An 18,960-nucleotide genomic window follows, 5' to 3' on the forward strand; every position below is an offset into this window, starting at 1 on the left:
TTGAAGGATTGTAATTTTCTGGTTGAATTAAAAATTAAACCTTGAGATTAAATGGCTGTGTAAATTACATTTCATGAGAATTTTGTAAATTTTTTTATGGATTAAGAATGAAAATTTGTGACAATTTTATGAATTAGATAAAGTCTATCATATATATGTAAATATGATAGCACGTGTATTTTAAAAAATTTTATTCTAATGAATTTTCATTATTTTCAATAGAAAAATGACTAATTAATGTAACTTTACCTTTCAATTCTCAGATTTAATTTTTAACTTTTCAATCAAAATTTGTCAGCAAATTTTTCAATCCAAAAGTTTTTATTGCCAAGAGTTGTATTAAACTTTATCATTTATTTCATAACATACAATGTTATTTTTCCGATAAATGCGCCACCTAGTTTTCACTTTATGGGCATTGACTTCTTTTTCCTTATGTGCTCCTCTTATACTTTTTTGCCGAGTATTTTATATTTTTTTTACATTCTTATCGGGATGAGGAGAAAATTTTTTATTGACGATGAGAAAAAGGTTTCTTTTTTCTTCTGTGTTGTTCCTTTAATTGAATTATTTATGAGATAAAGTACATCAGATACACACACACAATCACAAACACACGGTTATGAATATTTTTTTTATTAATTTTATGATAGAATTTCAATTTTTTTACGAACTACTTTAAAGTTTTATATTAGAAATTGCACTTTATAGGATATGTGTAGATTTCTTGAAAGTTTGAAATTCAAGATTAAAATGTTTAAAATAAGATTGCGATATATTCACTTTATTTTATTTTTATGATATGTAAGCGATTTCACTTAAAAAACTTTTTTGTGTGATTTTTTCAACCTTAAAATTTAAACATTTTGAAATTTTGTTGCACTTGATATGATATGTATATTGATATAATTTTGTGCCCCTTTTAGACTTTCTATTCCTCTTCTTAGAAAGTGACTTTCATTTACTGATTGCTACAATTAACGAATTAAACCACTTTTCTTAGCCTTTTTTGCCTATTAAAACGCCCAGCAATTCGAGTCAGTGTCGAGCTGAGAAATGTCGAAATGAAATGTACTTCACCCTCACACAACTTCTGAATTGTTTTTATTTTTCAAGCTGAGAGCTTTTTTTCTTCACATTGCGCATGTGCTTTATTTGCGGCAACTCACACAATGATTGTATAACATGGAAGAGAAAAATGTGCAAAGTAATTTCTTTAAATTTTTCTCTGTGTGTGATTCTTTTTCTATGTTTTAACATAAAGTTAGATGACATGCGTTTGAAGTTTTTTTTTGGGGTTGCCAATTTTTTTCATAACATCCGCGTGTAGATTTATTTCTTATGATATTCTTTTTTCTTTTGAGAGTAAAATTTTGTGTGTCTGTCTGTCAAAAAATTGAAAATAAATTGAAATAACGGATTTTTACCATGAAAATTATGGAACTTTAATACTATGATTTGTATATTTAGGAGTTTATTAAAATTCTTTAGGAAGAGGAACTCTGGGAGATAGCTGATTTACATTATTATTATTATTTATTTGTGTTGACCATCACGGTCTGTAACAGTCTTATATGCATTCTATTTCATTCAAACAATTTTCAAATTTATGAATTGAATAACTTCAGGATTTCGCTTCAGTGATCTCTACAATGCCAACTTGCCATATTCTCAAACATTACAAACTTCAAGGAATTTTGAATTTTAAACAATATTAAAAATGCAGAATTATATCCAAAATTTATTTGATCCGTTTTTAATTTACTGAGTGAAGATTTTAAATTTTTTATTAAGGTTATGCGTTTACTTTGTTATTTCCATAGTGACAAAGTTTTCCTACTCGTCATACATACCATATGTAAATATATCGTGTGAATTTGAATGCTATTAAACCGCCAACCATAATAATTCTCTCTCCTTTTTTCTTCTTAATGACGACAACAGTACTTTTTTTAATATAGTGAGAAAATTACACGAACTGTATGTGGTGTACCGGCTATTTGGATAAGGTAGGGTATTAATGAGCGACCACATACAATTTATTATTATTATGATAAATAATCTGTTAAAATAACATTCGTATAAGGCGCAGTCTTTGGTCTTTTGTTCATACATTAAGCTGAAGAGGTCGAGATTTATGTGAAAGACGTCACTGAAAATTTATCAAATCATATTCGTACTTTTTATATTCATTTGCTTCCATTCATACACCAGTATCAAGTTGAATCGCGTGCATCACGAGATTTTTCATTACATTGTATGAAATTGTCCTGTAAAAGGAATAATTTTATTGATTTTTTTGCTGCTCTAACGGACGGCAATTTTATATACATCACACACAGAAAGGTTATTTTCGAAGCATTATGACTTGCCCGCTAATGTCACTTTGTTTTCGTTGTCACTTTGAAGCAATTAATTTAATTTACTTCATAATCATAAAAAAAATAAAGAAATAGAATTGATAGATAGGGAAAATTGACGTAAAATATTTGTGTCAATTAAGTCATTAATATTATAAATAAAATTTTCTGAAATTAAACAAATAAAATCGAAAAAATTATTTGGATTGATCAAGATAATGAGTTTGAAAACTGTCATAGATTGAACGCATTTGGATATGATGGATTTTGATAAATATACCAAGAAATGACCAATAGAATGATCAATTCGATTTCACTCTCTTTAATTAATTAAATGAATTAACAGAGCTCAATCAATGTACTCTATTGCTCATTGCACAAAAGTTCTGGTTCCGGGAAACTTTCATAATCTAATATCAGTTTGTTGTTTCATTATGACACTATTCCTTATCAATAGAAGTTTCATCAGTTTTAACTCTCAAAAGACAGGAAATCAACCTTAAAAATTTCTTAATTTTTCTTCTTCAAATAACAATTTTTTTTGTGGTATTGTAAAATACTATATTTGAATAAGATGAGGATCTAGAATAAATGTAATCAATAAACTCACCTACATTAAATGCTTTGTAATGTAAGTGACAAATAGAACCTTTCGAATTTCCTGCATGGCAATTGGAATAATTATTTGTTTCTACTGCAAGAAAAATTCTAAGCACGGAAGAAATTTATTGGTTTTAAAGTAATCAACTGAAGAAGAAAATATGAATAATATCAACGAACAATTGATCACTAATGATTATGGTGTCTTAACTTTATGGAAAAACGAAATCTGAAATTTGGAGATTTGAAGCTTTTACGTAAGCATTCATGATTAAATTTAAAAAAATTATTTACGAATATTTTTGACAAAACATCAATCAAAAATGATAGACGTAACCTAATTGAAATTAGGTCCAAGACTATTAATTAAGTTACATCCAAGACTTTTAAACAGAATAATATCCAGAATCCTGACATAAGGTGCAGGTACTTACAAAAAAGAGATATTGTCCAAAATCAAAATGAAAAAAGTTGATATTAATCTAATATAATATAATTTTAAGACTAAGTAATTTTGTAATTATATAATTTAGTTCATATGTTTTCCTGTCAGTCATTCCACTCTTACCTCTGCCCCTCTTCAAAAACACCAAATTTCCTAATAAAACTTTTTTTTTACCAAAATTGTGAAACTTTTTTAATTTGTTGTTATTTACCTGAATTTATGAAGAATCTCAGAACTCAGAATTTAAAATTATTGTAAAAATCCTCATAAAAGCACGGGAAACTATTAAATTAAAATCTTCCCACCATGCTTGGTAGAGGTTTATTCTAGTTAACATATTAAATATAAATCCTCAAAGGAGTCCGGATCTTTTCACCATGCTTGCACACCATGCACTATATATGCACACCTGTATAAGTTGAAATATCCAATTAAAAATTTAACAATTTTAATTAAAACCTTCTAGAAGAAAATTTGTAAAGCTAAGAAGATAAACAGAAGAAAATTCTGCGGATTTTACCTTGGGGGTCGTACACTTATTACGTTCGCTTTTTGGAAGAAAGGAAATTAAAGTTTTGCAATATTTAATCATGTTCCTCATTGTCTAAAAATTCGTAATAACGTAATTAAAGAATGACTTCGAAGTTTGAAATACTATTTCTTATTGACTTATTTAATTTTTTATGCATCTTATTCATAATGGATTCTTTTAATAAGCTTGTTTCCCTTATTTGAACTTTAAATTATTTCAGCGAATTTTACATGAACAAATCACCCTTAAGAGAATCAATAAAAAGGGAAGCACGAATAATGAAATGTGTACCTTTTCTGTCACAGGTCCATTAAAATTTCATTTATTTCAATCTAAATATATTCTTGTCTACTTAAAGCTTCATTATTAAGTAAAAAAGAGTCGTGGATGTAATTTTAGGTATTTCTTTAATTTTTTAGAGCTCAGGGTTGTCAAAACATTTTCTGTTTTACAGAATTTGTAGATATATTCCACTTATTTCATTTACATACAAGGGAAAGTGTAGTGATATGAGTAAAAATCCAAACATGTTTACGTGTATACACTAGGTCCTGTTTTTAGCAACCCTTGTGGAACATTTAAAGTTCCGAGGCGGATCTTTTTTCATTTGTGTCGCTCGGGCTGTAAATTTATGAGGGGTAAAATTAAATGATTTAAAGATAAATATTTGAAATGGGTCATCAATTTAAATACGCTATGGCATTAACAATGTCAATGAAAATTCAATGTGGTTCACAGCAAGGTTATTCTCCAGGCAACTTCCAAGAGACAACATCAAATTCCTCAACGAAAACATCAAATGGGAAACCGAAGCTAAATATCTGGGAATGATAATCGACAAGAGAGTGACATTAAAGCAGCATGTAGAATATGTGACCAACAGAGCTCACACTGCACTAAGACTACTTTATCCCCTCATCAGCAGGAACTCACATCTCGACGTTCGAAACAAACTTCTCATCTACAAGCTAGCCGTGAGACCCATCTTCACATACGGCTGTCCAGCATTTGAACGGATGGCAAAAACACATCTACAAAAACTACAAGTACTACAAAACAAATTCTTGAGAATTGTTCTCAACAAAACAAGATATGAAAGGATATCAGATCTACATACTGAAGCAAAAATACCCTCTATTGAGGACTACGTCGGAAAGTTGCAAGCGAATTTCAACACTCGTCTTGCGTCGCGAAACACCGAATAAACCACAACATAAATTAAAGCAAAACAATTTCAAAATAAAATCAAAAACTAAGTGATTGAAGGCGATAAGTCAGAATCCTTAAAATTTTAAATACAAATAAAATTTATCCAAACTTTGTACATAATTTAGTTAAAAATTTAATGAATAAAAAGTTTATTTAAAAAAAAAAAAACAGCAAGGTTATTGTTATTTTATACGATTTTTTTATTAATGCTTAATATTAGGAAAAAATTCTTGAAAAAATCAGTTGAACTTACCATGCACGGACAATTTTTTAATATAATTTTCACCAGAAAGTGATGTAAAGTTGCTCTTTGCTTTTTGAGATACTTTTTTTCATCAAGTATTAAAGTTAATTTTTAATTTGTTAAAAAGTTTCAAGATTAAAATATTTAGTTATAAAGCAGAAAGTCCATAAAGACTTTTTGAAATTCAATTTTGAACCAGCAGAACCTTTTAGATAGTCAAAGAAAATTAAATTGGAGTTTTCTTTTGCTGCTTTTTTCATTTCCTGATTAAGCTGAAAATAAAAATGAATATTATACAAAAAATGTTTTATTTATTAAAATAAAAATGCTGCAAACAAATATTAGAATAAGAAAAGGAGAATATTGGGGTTAGTGGAAGTGGACAAATGAAAATTCAATTCAATTTCTTATTTTTTTGTTTCATCATTTTTTCACCTTTATTGTCGTTTTTTGCGACATATTAAATCATATTTTTTTATTATTTTAATTTCATAATCATAAAGACTTGTCGTATGTTTCCTTATTTTTTGGTTGGCTTTTGGTATTTTATGATAATTATTTTCATGATTTATCATTTTTTCATCATTTTAACATTAAAACATATACAAATACTTTTCTTTTTCATTTAATTTAATTTACATTATTACGGATTTTAACTTCAATTTCACTGCATTGATTTGATTGATTTTTTTTTCTTTATTAATTAATTTATTTATTCTTTAAGTTCATTAGAATTTTTGTGATTAAAAATGAAGAGAGAATAGAGAAAAATAAAAAAATAAAAAATGTTTCATATTTTTATATTCATGAATATTTGTCTCGTGGATTTGAATACATGAATTAGAACAAATTTCATTTGATTCGTGTGAAATTAGCTTGAATTTGGTTGACAAACTTCACTCTCGATAAAAAGATTTGATCGAATTTCAAGATTTACGAGTAATTTTTTTTTCTTTTTCCTTATTGGTGTACCTTATCATTATACATCTCCAATTTCACACGAATCTTTGACTTGCCATTCTCAATTTTCTCATTCATTAACATCCATTCTTATAACATTCAAGAAAGACTTGTCACATATATGTCTCTTCACTTTATTTTCATTTAAAAAAAAGCATATTATTTTTGGTTATTTCATTGTTGTCATATTTATCGCATTTGAAAACTGTTTAACAAGCTAATTATGAATTATTTTTTATTGAAAACTTAAATTATTTGAAACTTAATCAGGAAAAGATTTTCTCTTTTAAACGTGTTGATTAAACACGTTTTCTAGCAAATTTAAAATCTGAAAATTTATTTTCTCATTTCATATTTCTTATAAAAAAATATAACAGTTTGGTAAATAAACTTTTATTCTTATTAGCTTAAATAATTTCTTTTTTCATTTCTCATCTTTAATATTTCTTATTTCATATTTTTTGAGACATTCTTTTTCTACCTTTTCAAGTTTTTTTTTATTAAGCGTTTAGTAAAAAATTTCTTTATTAAACTATTTCTTGTCTAGCATTTTTTGTTTTTGCATTCACAACACTTTCCAGTTTCTGTCACTTTTCGGTTACTTTATTTTAAGGAGGTCAATGAAACCCGGAAGGCACACGATGTACTAATGTCTGAAAATCCGGTACAAGGCCAGCATGACTTTTGGTTGAATTTTCAACCATTTCTGCGCCGTGTGCTTTCCGGGAAAATGTTTAAGGATTTTTGGTGGATTATCTTGTAGTTAAATTTGGAGGTAAAGATAAAATAAATTTCTGCACAGTAAAATAACCAGAACTTTCCAAGAAAAAAACATTGAACTCCTTAAAATATTTATTTACCTAACTTCCTCCTTTCTGCTTTTGTAGGAAACCAATATTTAAAAATTCGCAACTGAAAATATTACATTATATCATTTATGTAGGCCGTGATTATACATCTCATCTTTAATCTTTATCAGAATTTTCATAAATGGAATTTGGTGCAAATGAAAAATTTCTTGAGCTTTGAATTTTTCTTTCTAGTGTAAACACCTCGCATTCTTGATTATTAATATTTCATGACACATATATATAATTTTGTTCTTACTTTTAGCTCAACAATGGGAATATTTAAATTATTAATCCTCTTCTTTTCATGGGTTTTCTTCAAAATGAAATTTACAATGTAATAAAAATTAATGTGAAAATTTTTTCGGTACGCGAGCTTTTTTCATGCGTTGTCGCAATAAATTGAAATGTCATCTTGTTTAATTTAATCAAAGATTGTAAAAAAATGATTAAAAATAAATTGATGAAGTAGAAATATTAAATCATAGAATTATATTGAAATATTAATAGAAAATTACAAGTTTTATATTGCCTGTTTCTCTGCCATATTTTGACAAATCAGAAATGATTGATGGATTTGAATTGAAATATCGTTTCAGGGGCGTAGAGAGGGAGAAGGGGATGCTTCAGTAAAGCAGCACTCGAAGTCGAATCGAACTTTAATGTGGAGTTGAGCTGACATGAATCGACTTGGCTATACGAAATTCTTGTTCAGATAGAATTCTGGTGTTTACATTTAAAATATCAACAATTTTTTGATCTTCATGAAATGTTTTTTAAACAATGCTGCCATGGACGGATGATTATTATTAACATTAACTTCTGAATTTAATTTAAAATGAAATTCTCTTTAAAATGCATTTCCCTTTAGCAAAAAAAAAAGACAGATCGAATAAAAATAATAATAATTCTTTCAATTGCAAAAATTGCATTATTCTCTTGAAAATATTATTTTTTAAAAATTAAAAATTAAATTATTTAGTTAAGGATAAAAAAAACATTCAAATTTTTAAAATGAATTTAGAGCAAGTTTGAAGATAGAAAATAAATGAATTTGGCAGTTTATGTTTTTCAAAATTTTTACTTAAATGCGATTTAAGAATTTATAAAATTTATGTCAAATTGTTTAAATTCACAAAACTCAAGAAAGTTTTACAATTCCACGTAAAATTAAAAAGATTGAAACTTAAATAGTTTTCTGCAACAGCAAACATTCCAACAACATCAATTATATGAATCAATTATATTATTTATCTTGTTTAACTATATTTCTGTACGTTTGAAGTTGAAGTACATAGAATGTCTTCATATAATTTCGATGCAGAGTTTGATTTTATAACAAATTTAAACAGAAATCTCTGAGAAAAGTAAATAATCATGAAAAGGTAAAAATAATATATTATCATAATTTTATTTAAATTCTCGAGAAATACTAAGAAAACTTTGATGCCATTCACCTAAACCATCTAGATAGATTGGCATAATAAATGTATAAAATTTGAATGAGCTATATTATACTAAGAAAATGGAAACTAAGTAATTATGTAGTAATGAATACATACATAAGTAATCATGACACATTTTCATCATTATTCTTTTGTATTTAAATAGTAGTAAATGAACAAATATTTTACCATTCGTTTGGTTTTGTATGTGTTTTTGTAAAAGTCTAATCGAAAAATTTAATAATGTCATAACGACTTGGGCAATGATTAGGAATTTCTCGTCGTCATCCTTCATATTTTATTTTATTTATTCTTATTTGTTTTATCAATTCCAAAAAAAAGCTTTATCTATATTATAATTTTGGAATTTTGCCTTGTTTAACTAATTGTAACATTGAGCTGAAATTAACACTTATGTGCAAAGTTCACAAAACCACAAAGTTATCATTAACTGATTCATTAAACCCAAATTTAGGTAAGTTTACTGTTTTTTAAGTACTAATCAGAGCTCGAAGTCGACTCAAATATTTTATGAAATTGAGTCAATTTGAGTTAAAAAATGCGAGTCGACTTTAAATTTATGTTGTAGTTAATTTTTCCATAGATTATCAAATAAGAATATCAATCCTTAACAAATAGCTTTCGAACTCATTTAAAGATTTGAAGTTAATTTAAAAAACCTTTTAAAATAAAAGTAAAAGTATTATTTTTTAAATAAATTTTTCGACCAAACTGTTTATTTTATGTACCAGGACTAAAATAACGATCATTTCCTGCCGTACAAGTCAAAACTCCAAAACCATTCTTCATTTATTTATTATCAAATGCTATTAAAATGAATAGTGAAATATATTTTTTATTTAATTCATTTTTGACTTTGGGGAAAATTATGATTTATTTTAGATATATTTTAAAATCACCTTTCAACAATCATCTCATTCTGCTTGTCATTTAATCAATTTTTTGTTTAAGTTGAGTTTTATGTACACATGCGTCAAGTTTTAAAGACGTTTTACTGTATTTATATATAAATATAAATAATATTTCAAGATATGACTTTGTAGTTTTTCGTCTTTCCTTATCTCTTCGTCATCATAATGATTTTGGTTAATTTTAGCTAATTACATAATTTTAATATATTTATTTTTTTCATAATTTTTTCCTATTTATGATGCGTCAAACGATATCGATATGAGATTTTGTTTTGAAAGGGATTTTTTTGGTATTTTAAAGAAAATTTAAATAATTTTGGACATTACTAATTGAAATATAATTTCTTAATCTTGTAATATTAAGAATCAAAAACTGTTACTAAGATCAAGTCTTTATTATATTCTATCTAAATTTTTTTCGATCTTTTTGTCATAAATGATTATAAATAAGAGCTAGAATAGCTTTTTATATCAATAATCCTTGTCTTTCTGACTTTGAAAGACAGCCAAAATTTTCTGCAAACGATCTTATAAAAGAAAGTTTTGGGAAGCCTACTCAGGCGAACTTTATTAGTTTAAAGCTTTACTACCCAAACGAATGAAGAAGTCTCCGGCACAGTTTTTAAAAGGCCCCACTAAACCTTTTTTATTAACACCAAATGGGGTTAAAGCCTTTTAAATCCTGCTTCGGAGCATTCTTCATTTGTGTTGTTCGGGACAATTTTGTTTGAGAACTTCACATCCATAAATTTTTCATTTCAAACAAGGATGAAGAGAAGAAAAAAATTAAATTTTCTTAAATTCAAAAATTTTCTTCTCCTTACAAACCTTGTTTCAAATTACAAATTTTTCCAAAACAAAAACTCGAAATCGATTCTTTATGTGTCAATTTTCTGTTTGGTTTTTTGTGTTAATATTGCAAGTTTCTTTTTTCTTTTCGTAAAGTTTGTTCAATCTGAAGTCAATTAATTTTTTCATTCCTCTTTGCATTTTTTTTATTTTTTTTTTTCTTTTCTAAGGCAAAAGTTGTCACTTTAAACTTTGAAGATGATTTTTTTTTATTAATATTTTATTCTTAAAGATTTGTTCAAGAAATATTTACACAATCTTAAAGTTTTATTTTTCGTTACTTATCAATAATTTTACTTCTGAGACTTTAAGATTTTTTAGTTTATCGTATTTTTTTATTATTTTATAATGAGTATTATTTATTACTATTTACATTGAGAATAAACTTTTTTGTAAGATGGAATGAAATGAAATTTTAGAGATGGGAAACTTTTTTGGAATATATTTTAAAGTTGAAAGTTGGGCAAAATTTGTTTTGTTTAAGATTTTTTCATAGATAAATTATCAAGATATGTTGAGACTTCTTTTGACATTCATAGATACGAGCCCATAAAATATCATCTTTTTATTATTAGCGAAGTTATACTTTTATTTGGATTTCAAACTTATGTCAAAAACTTTAGTTAGAAAAAGTTTAATTTTAATTTTAAGAAGATTTTATTTGAAATTTTTCAAATAAGAGAACAGATGAAAAATTGTAGACTAAAATGAGAACATTTCGCAATTGTAGTTTATATGTCCTAAAAATTTGAAATCTAAGTATTCAGATCTGAAATACATGAAAAACCCATCTAAAGACTAGAAAAGTTCGGCAAAGCTTTAAAGTCAGTTTGTTCCCATCGCTCAAATTTCACATTAAAAAGTTTAAAATGTTAGCAATGATTAAAAATCAAATTAAAAAGATTTTTCTTATTCTTCTCAATTTTTAAATTTAATAAAAATAAAAAAGCTTTTATTTTTTAATCATCATTTTAATAGCTTAATCACTTGTTTTTCATGTCATATGATTTTAAAAGGCTAATACTTTCAGTTTTTTCGATTTTTTTTTGTCATAAAAATTTAACTTTGAAAACAGTTTCTTGGTTTTTTACTTTATTTTCTTCGTAAAAAATTCATTTTTGTGAAATCTTTTTATTTATTTTTTGTAATTTAATTAAATAATTTTTTATTTCCCTTATTAGTTTAAGTAAGTTCATTCACTAGATTTAGGGTTCTTTTTGCTGAAAATTGGTTGTGGATTTGTAAAAATTAGCGTTTACTGAAAATAAACAATACAGAAAAAAAGAAAAAAGAACAGAAACATAGAAATTTAATTAAATATTCTAAAACTCTTCCTTTTTTATTATTAAAATATTTATTAGCTTAATAACAAATGCAAATTAATTTAGTTTTGTTTTCTGTCATAGTTCCAACGACATGAAAATTGAATTATATTTGCGATTTTAAAATTTCTTTAAATATAATTTCATGACTAGAAACACTAACTCAAGTTTTTTTTAAAGAAAATCTTCAGTTAAATTTTAAATAAAATTCAAACTTTTTAATAATTAACTTTTTTTCAACAATTTGAAAATAAGAATTTCTTTTGAATTTATTTCAAATAAACAGCTTTCATGTCATTGGATCAAACATATCTAAAAGTGAAAATAAATTTGTATAAAGATGTTTTTTGTTGTGTCTAATATGAATGTCTACCAATAAAATGTAGTAATAATAATTCAATTAATTTATAAATATTGTTAATACGAGATAGTTTATGTATGAGGCTAAATTATCTTTTTTAATTATTCTATGCTAAATGTATGTTTTTACGTAATGAATCTATGAGATCTATGAGAAGCATTTATGATTCTTTTAAGTTCATTAAAAAAATCATTTTATATTCTATGAATAAGAACATAAATGTTTTTTGTCTTTTTAATATTCTTTAACAAATTTTCGAAACAATGTTTGCAAAATAGAAATTAAAACTTAAAAATAAACATAATTTTCAATTAAATTTACATATGACGTCAATCATTATGGGCTTTTTTTTAATTTCTGTTACTAAATTTTCGTAAAAAATATACTCCATTAAATGTTGAACATCATAAGCAAATGACATAAAACTAATTAACTGAATTGTAAAATCTACGAAAAATATGCAACACCCAATATTCTAGCATCCATACTAGCATTCTACGATAAATATAATAAAATAAAAATTATCTTTTGTTTTGAAAGTGATTGAGGTTTAATGCACAATTTTTTTTGTGTCATTAGCGATTGGGAAAAAAATTAAAACGAAACTAAATATAACTAAATAAAAAAATATTGTTATATAACAGTCTCATAAAATGTGCTAAGAATTTTTAAAAATTTCTTATCAGATAAAAATATATTTTTCTGTAACATTTTATTCATTCTTCAAACATTATTCACCATTCAACGTCAACCACTTTTACATCTCGTAAGTATAGTTTCTTCTCAATTCTTTCTATATTTTTTAATGTAGCTTTTAATTAGTAATAATGCAGTCTCGAGAGATACAATGAAATTTAATGGTAACCGAAAGGCAGCTAAATTAATTAAAAACAATTTCAGATCTGTTTTAAAAATTAACTTTTTAATATTCTGAAAGTCAAACCTTGCATCGATATAAACAAAATTATTCTGACATTTTTAGATACGTGAATACGATACATAAGGACGGTTTTGATTGTATGGGAACAATTAACAAGATTCATATTATGCTTTAATTACTTCATATTGACTTATCGTCTCTTAAATGAGTCAACTCAGAACTGATTGTATTCAGCTCTAAATTATCTGGTTCTTTTTAAACAAGTAAAAATATGGAAAAATCGACAACGAGCTCTGTTAAAAATGAAATGACCAAAATTCGTCAATGTTTCAAAATCAATAATTTAATGGGTCAAATTAAAAAAGTTTCACTGATATTAGAATAAAAACTGACCCACAATTTAGTTTTCTTACGCTTACTGTATTTCTTATTGTATCTCTTGAGTCCGAACATCCAAACACAAAACAACTAAAGCCAATAAAATCAAAAGAATAAACAAAAAATCAACATTCTTTGTATATATATTTTTTGGATAGAAATTGAGAAAAAAGGGAATCAAAACATACCTATTCTACTAAACAAATTGTTCAGGTTTCAAACAATGGCATTCAAGTAGAAATTCCGCGCGCAAAATGATAGGTTTTTTGGTATTTCAAATGGAAATGTTTTTTTTTTTATATCATTTTTTTATTATGTGTGTATATTTATCTGTCATTTTTTGGCGTATATGTGGATGCGTTATTTTCGTTTATACTGCGATATATTTTCTTGAATATGAATGGGTGTTGTGTGTGTATTTATCGATGTATTTTTTTCATTTCCAAAATTTAATTGAAAAAATTAAAAAAAATTTATGTAAAATTTTCCTTTTAAAAAGTGGACATGTCTTGGTGAAATGAAAAATTTTTGCATGAACTTTCTCGATTTTAATAAATTTTTCATTATTATTTTTTTCAAATATTATTTTATCTATTTTGAGAAATTTAAAATTAATTTTTTTAATAAGTCATATGAATATTCTTCTTTTATGTTATTTACAACTATTTTTTACTTTTTTGATTTAAGAACAATGCCAAAATAAATTAATGTTGTTAATATTGGAATTAGGGAGTAAAAATTTTTCATCCACGAATTTTCAATTTAAAAAATTGTTTTAATTACAATTTTAAATATTTGCTAATATTGATTAAAAGAAAACGTGCTTTTAAATGAGACAATCGTGTATTTATAAGAATATTTAGATTGTGTCATAATTAATGTTTTTTGTATTTTTCAATTGAATTAAACTTATTGATTGTTTTGTAATTTGAAATTAAAGAAAATTTTTTAAAATTAAAAATTTCGTTCATGACACAATCTAAATGAATTTATATCTACAAGTCTAATTTCACTCTAAAGATTTTCTAAATTTGAAAGATTTAAAATCAACAAAAAATTTAATAAAAATGAAAACAAAGCTTGATGTTAGTTTGTGGATGTTTGTAAAGTCGATCACTCGTCCATAAGTCAACGAAAAAATTAGATTTAAATTGATAAATTTGCAAAGAGTTTTGAATTTATTAACTTATTCAGAGTGATTTAAAGCAAATTAAAATTTAATCAAACTTTTTTTTTTCATCATTTTGAAGAAGAAATGGGAAAGAAATTAATATTTCAAAGATCAAGTGTAATCGAAAGAAAGTAATAGAAGTTTAATATTAAGTACGTATGTTCATGGTATTTTTTTGTTTAGTTTATCGTTTGATTGATCGTAACTATCAGCAAAAGTGAATGAGTGAAGGAAGATATTTATTGAAATAGAGAGAGAAAGTGTTATCCTTTTTTTAATATAATATAAGTAGTAACTTGTTCTTATATCTTCATTTTTTTGGTTGTTCATTTGAAAAAAAGTAATAGAAAAAAATAAAAATCCATTATCAATAAATATTAATCATGATAATAATAATGAGATATTTCAATATTATTAATATTTAAATGTTTCGTATTGTTTTTGAATTTAATGAGTAGTGTTAGAGCTTAAGCGAATCTAGTGACGCGATAGAGGATCGTCTAGAACCTAAACCAATATTAGGTGTATGATTAGGTACCAGGCTGGTTGTTCCGAAGAGTTTGTACCATCCGATGACGATGTGTGAGAGATTTAGATTATCTAACATTATTTGAGCTACACCCATAAATACTTTTTTGCCCTCGATCCGTCCATAATCACCCCATACGGTAACCTAAAATGTATTCAAAAATTTAATTATTATTAATTTTCCAATCACATAAAAAGTATTTACTTGAAGGATGCAGCCTTGAAACGGTTCCCGAAACGCCAGCGTCTGTTGGTAAAGTGGATCTAACGTTTTTCGAGCTGCGGCTGTTTTTGATTTTGCTATGCACTTTTTACCCGACACTAAATATACTTTGACATATGGCGCGGGTAGTACTTTTGATCCAGTACGTGCCTGATTAAAGAAAAAGAATATTTAATAAGTTCTGACATGATATCAAATCAGTTCATTTACCTGTAATCCTCTCGCTCGTATCACTTCGACTTCTAGGAAGCCTTTTTGGTAGCACAGTGATAATTGAATATCACCTAATGCAGGAGCACCCAAAACTTGACGACCGACCAACTGACCTGGTCCTAAGCCATCAATAAATTCAGAAAGTTGACCGCCATCGCTGACCATTCGTAGTGATGGTGACCATCTGTTGTTGTTTAATTTAACATAATTGAATCAGATGGAAAAAAATATCATTTGTTAGAAGACGCATATTTTAAGGCTTATACTACATAAAATAAATATAATTATTTTTGCTCTTATTTTTTTAAAAGCAAACAACTAGAAAATATACAAAAGAACTTAAAAATTCTAAGCTAAAAAATGAATTTCATTGGAAGTTCTGATATACAAATATTCAATTCTTTTTGTTCGAGACAAATTAAGAATGCTCTGCTACGGAGCTTTTAAGGCTTCCAAATTGAAGCCGCCAATTTTTGGCAACCATATAAGCCTTAAAAGCTCTGTGGCGAAGTCTTCCTGCTTTATTTGACAATAAGTGCTGAAAAATCATCAATAAGTCTTTTAAACTCTGAATAAAACAATTTACAATATTGAAAATTTTGATGATTTTTCAGTATAAATCAAAAATATTTCAAATTTGTAGATTTGTAATTCTTCCAATGGATTTCATTTCTAAAATATTTTTTGCTATTATTTAATATAAACAAAATATCGAATATGAACATAATATTTTTTCAGTTATATAAAAATGCATAAAATAAATAACAAAAAAGGAAAAATAAACATGACTAAATGAAGCTGTAAAGAACAAATGAAAAGTAATATAAGTGAATTATATGGAGGTGAAAAATGAGATAAAAATTAATTTTCTAATGCACAGTATGGATCATTACAAAATAATAAATTTCAAATTTATTATTCATCGAGCAGCTAAAAGGAAAGATTAAGTTTGAAAAAATAAAATGGCGTTAGGATGATACGAAAATGTGAGAGAGAACAAACAATTTTACTCGATTCATGTAAAACTTTTTGGATGCATACAATTTTTGATATTACGATATTTTTGATTTTTAATTTATGAATTTAAACTAAGTTAATTTATGAATCTATTAAAAATTAATTCTATTTATATTCTCTTAAAATTTTCACATTAAAAGGAGAACATTCGTTTGATTTTGATTACAGGGAGATGTAGATATATATATATAGAAATATATATTTATGTTATTATTAAAATTATATTTTACCACATATTTTGAAACTTCATTTTTCTTTTTTTTAACATTTAGGGTGCAAGAACGGAGATCAACAACAGTTCTACAACAGTTAAATTCTTTTTCGTAACCAAGAAATGAGAAATTTTTATCTGTTTCAAAAAGTTAAAAATTTTCGTTAAATTTTTTTTTCCAAAATTTATATTTTCAATGTTTTTTATAAAAATTAATTTTAGCGTAAATTAAACACAAATCTTGGGAAAACTTAGAATTCAGGATTTTGAATTTAAAATACTATTTTTTTTAATAAAATTATTCACAATTTGACTTTAATTTTGTGAACCACAAACTTCAATAATTATTAATAATTGTTACAAATTAAAAAATAATTGTAATTTCACTTTATTTTAAAAAAGTTTCATTTCTTGATTAGAATTATTAATAAAAGATTTTTAAAACATCTAGAAAAAGGTAATTCTTCCTCAATTCCTGGCTAGAATGAAAAATATTATTCTTATTTTAAGCTTGAAAAAATTATTGTACTTTCTAAAATTCGTGGATCGCTGTATTTACTTTAAATACCTGAATGTGAAAATTTGAAAGAATTTGAAATGGTTTTAAATATTTTACTTTTTTTAATACAATCGGGTAAATATTTTATGGTCTCAAATGGCTTAAATTTAAATCCAGACCGTAATAAATAACGATAGCTTTTAAATTGAAGAAAAATATAGAGGAAAAGTGCATGTAAGCAAATGTTTGTATCAATCCCGAATTTCACAAATCAGGTAATCGATTAAAAATCCGACTCAGCAAACTTCCAAGTGGATGAGGGATTCCACAAATGTGAAGTTTATTGCTAGACATTAGGTCCCGGATTTCGGATCGATTAAACGATTTTTGCTATTCGGGAATTAGTGAAATTAGTATATTTAAAAAAAAATACAATGGTGAATAGTTATTCTATCCCAAAAAGCTTAAGTTTATAGAAACCTCAAATTGGCTGTGTTAAAATTTTGCCTAAGCTACCAAATTTAAAAAAAAATAATGCAAAGCTTTTGAAAAATTTTAATTAGAGTTTGTATGCAATAAAAACTTGTTGTAAGTAATGTAAGTCATTCGAACATCAGTGAATTGTGAAATTTTTATTTGAAACTGTTTAAAAAAGAAGAATTTATTTTCAAGAATCGTTATTCTCTATTTATTTGCTTGCTATATAAATTGGATGTATTTTCCACTGACTTGAAATAATACTTATGCAAAACCGTCTTAAGAGCAGGTTTTATTTCAAATTCTATATTCTCTCATCCTACCTAGTTTAATTGATACTTTATTTTATATATTTTTAACTATTTTAAATTATTTGGTGACCTAATCTAAGTTTTTGTTTAAAACAATCTTCTATTCTAAAATAGTATCTAAATAATTTTTTCAAAAGCTATAAAATTCATCATCTATTTATATTAAATATGAAAATATTTAGTGTTGAAGATTTGAAAAGTGTACTTCAAAAATGACCACAAAACATCAAGATTTTTTTTGACTTATTTCAATTCAAAATAAAATTTTGAAATGCGTAAGAAAACATAAGAATCCACAATAAAAAAATTGAACAGTATTAAAAGAAGAGGAAAGGAAACAAAACACACATACACTTGACTGTATATGATTTTATGGGTTAAAAAATAGAGATAGACAAAGATAGAGAAATATAAAATCACACTCAGAATTTTTAAAGTCCAAAAATATTTCAAAAATTGAACCAAAAATTGGAATAAAATGATACACAAAAACACATTTCGAAAGAGCTTTATTGCTTTCATGTCATGTTTTCAAAAAAATTCATTTAAAAAAAAAGATTGCGGAAACTTTAAAGGCGAACACTTACGATGAGCCTTCTGAACTAGAAATTGAGTGCAGACTACCAGCTCGAGTCGGAACGACTTCTATTGAGCGCTGTATTGAACCAGCAGATGAACGCTTACGTTGTGTAGTGACGCCTTGATCTATTGTGCATAATAATGAATATTTTCGCTAATTGTTTGGCTATTTGTATTATTTTAAACTTCCATGTAAATACATGGAAGCTTAATTAAAATTGATTAAATATTTTTGGATTGATTTTATCAAGTATCATGTCTGTAATTTTTATTTATTCAATTAAATGCCTGTTATTTTGTAATGGTCCTACTCTTATCGTTTTATATTTCATTAGGTAATTTTCGCTGTTTTTCGATTAAAATTTG

General features: G+C 25.7%; 1 protein-coding gene across 1 annotated transcript in view; it reads right to left on the minus strand.

Moving 5' to 3' along the window:
* Positions 1-14,631: 14,631 nt before the first annotated feature.
* Positions 14,632-18,960, minus strand: part of Rim (Rab3 interacting molecule) — a 39,339-nt gene continuing 35,010 nt past the window's right edge. Inside the window, exons 20-22 of the mRNA XM_070647759.1 lie at positions 15,498-15,684; positions 15,270-15,437; positions 14,632-15,209 (exon numbers count right to left, since the gene is read on the minus strand). Coding sequence (XP_070503860.1) covers positions 14,997-15,209; positions 15,270-15,437; positions 15,498-15,684 — 568 coding nt within the window. The 3' untranslated portion in view covers positions 14,632-14,996. The remainder of the gene's footprint in view (positions 15,210-15,269; positions 15,438-15,497; positions 15,685-18,960) is intronic.

This window comes from Chironomus tepperi, unplaced genomic scaffold (genome assembly GCF_022539635.2).
Source record: "Chironomus tepperi strain 1889 unplaced genomic scaffold, CSIRO-AGI_Ctep_v1 contig_376, whole genome shotgun sequence".
NCBI classification, from domain to species: Eukaryota; Metazoa; Arthropoda; class Insecta; order Diptera; family Chironomidae; genus Chironomus; species Chironomus tepperi.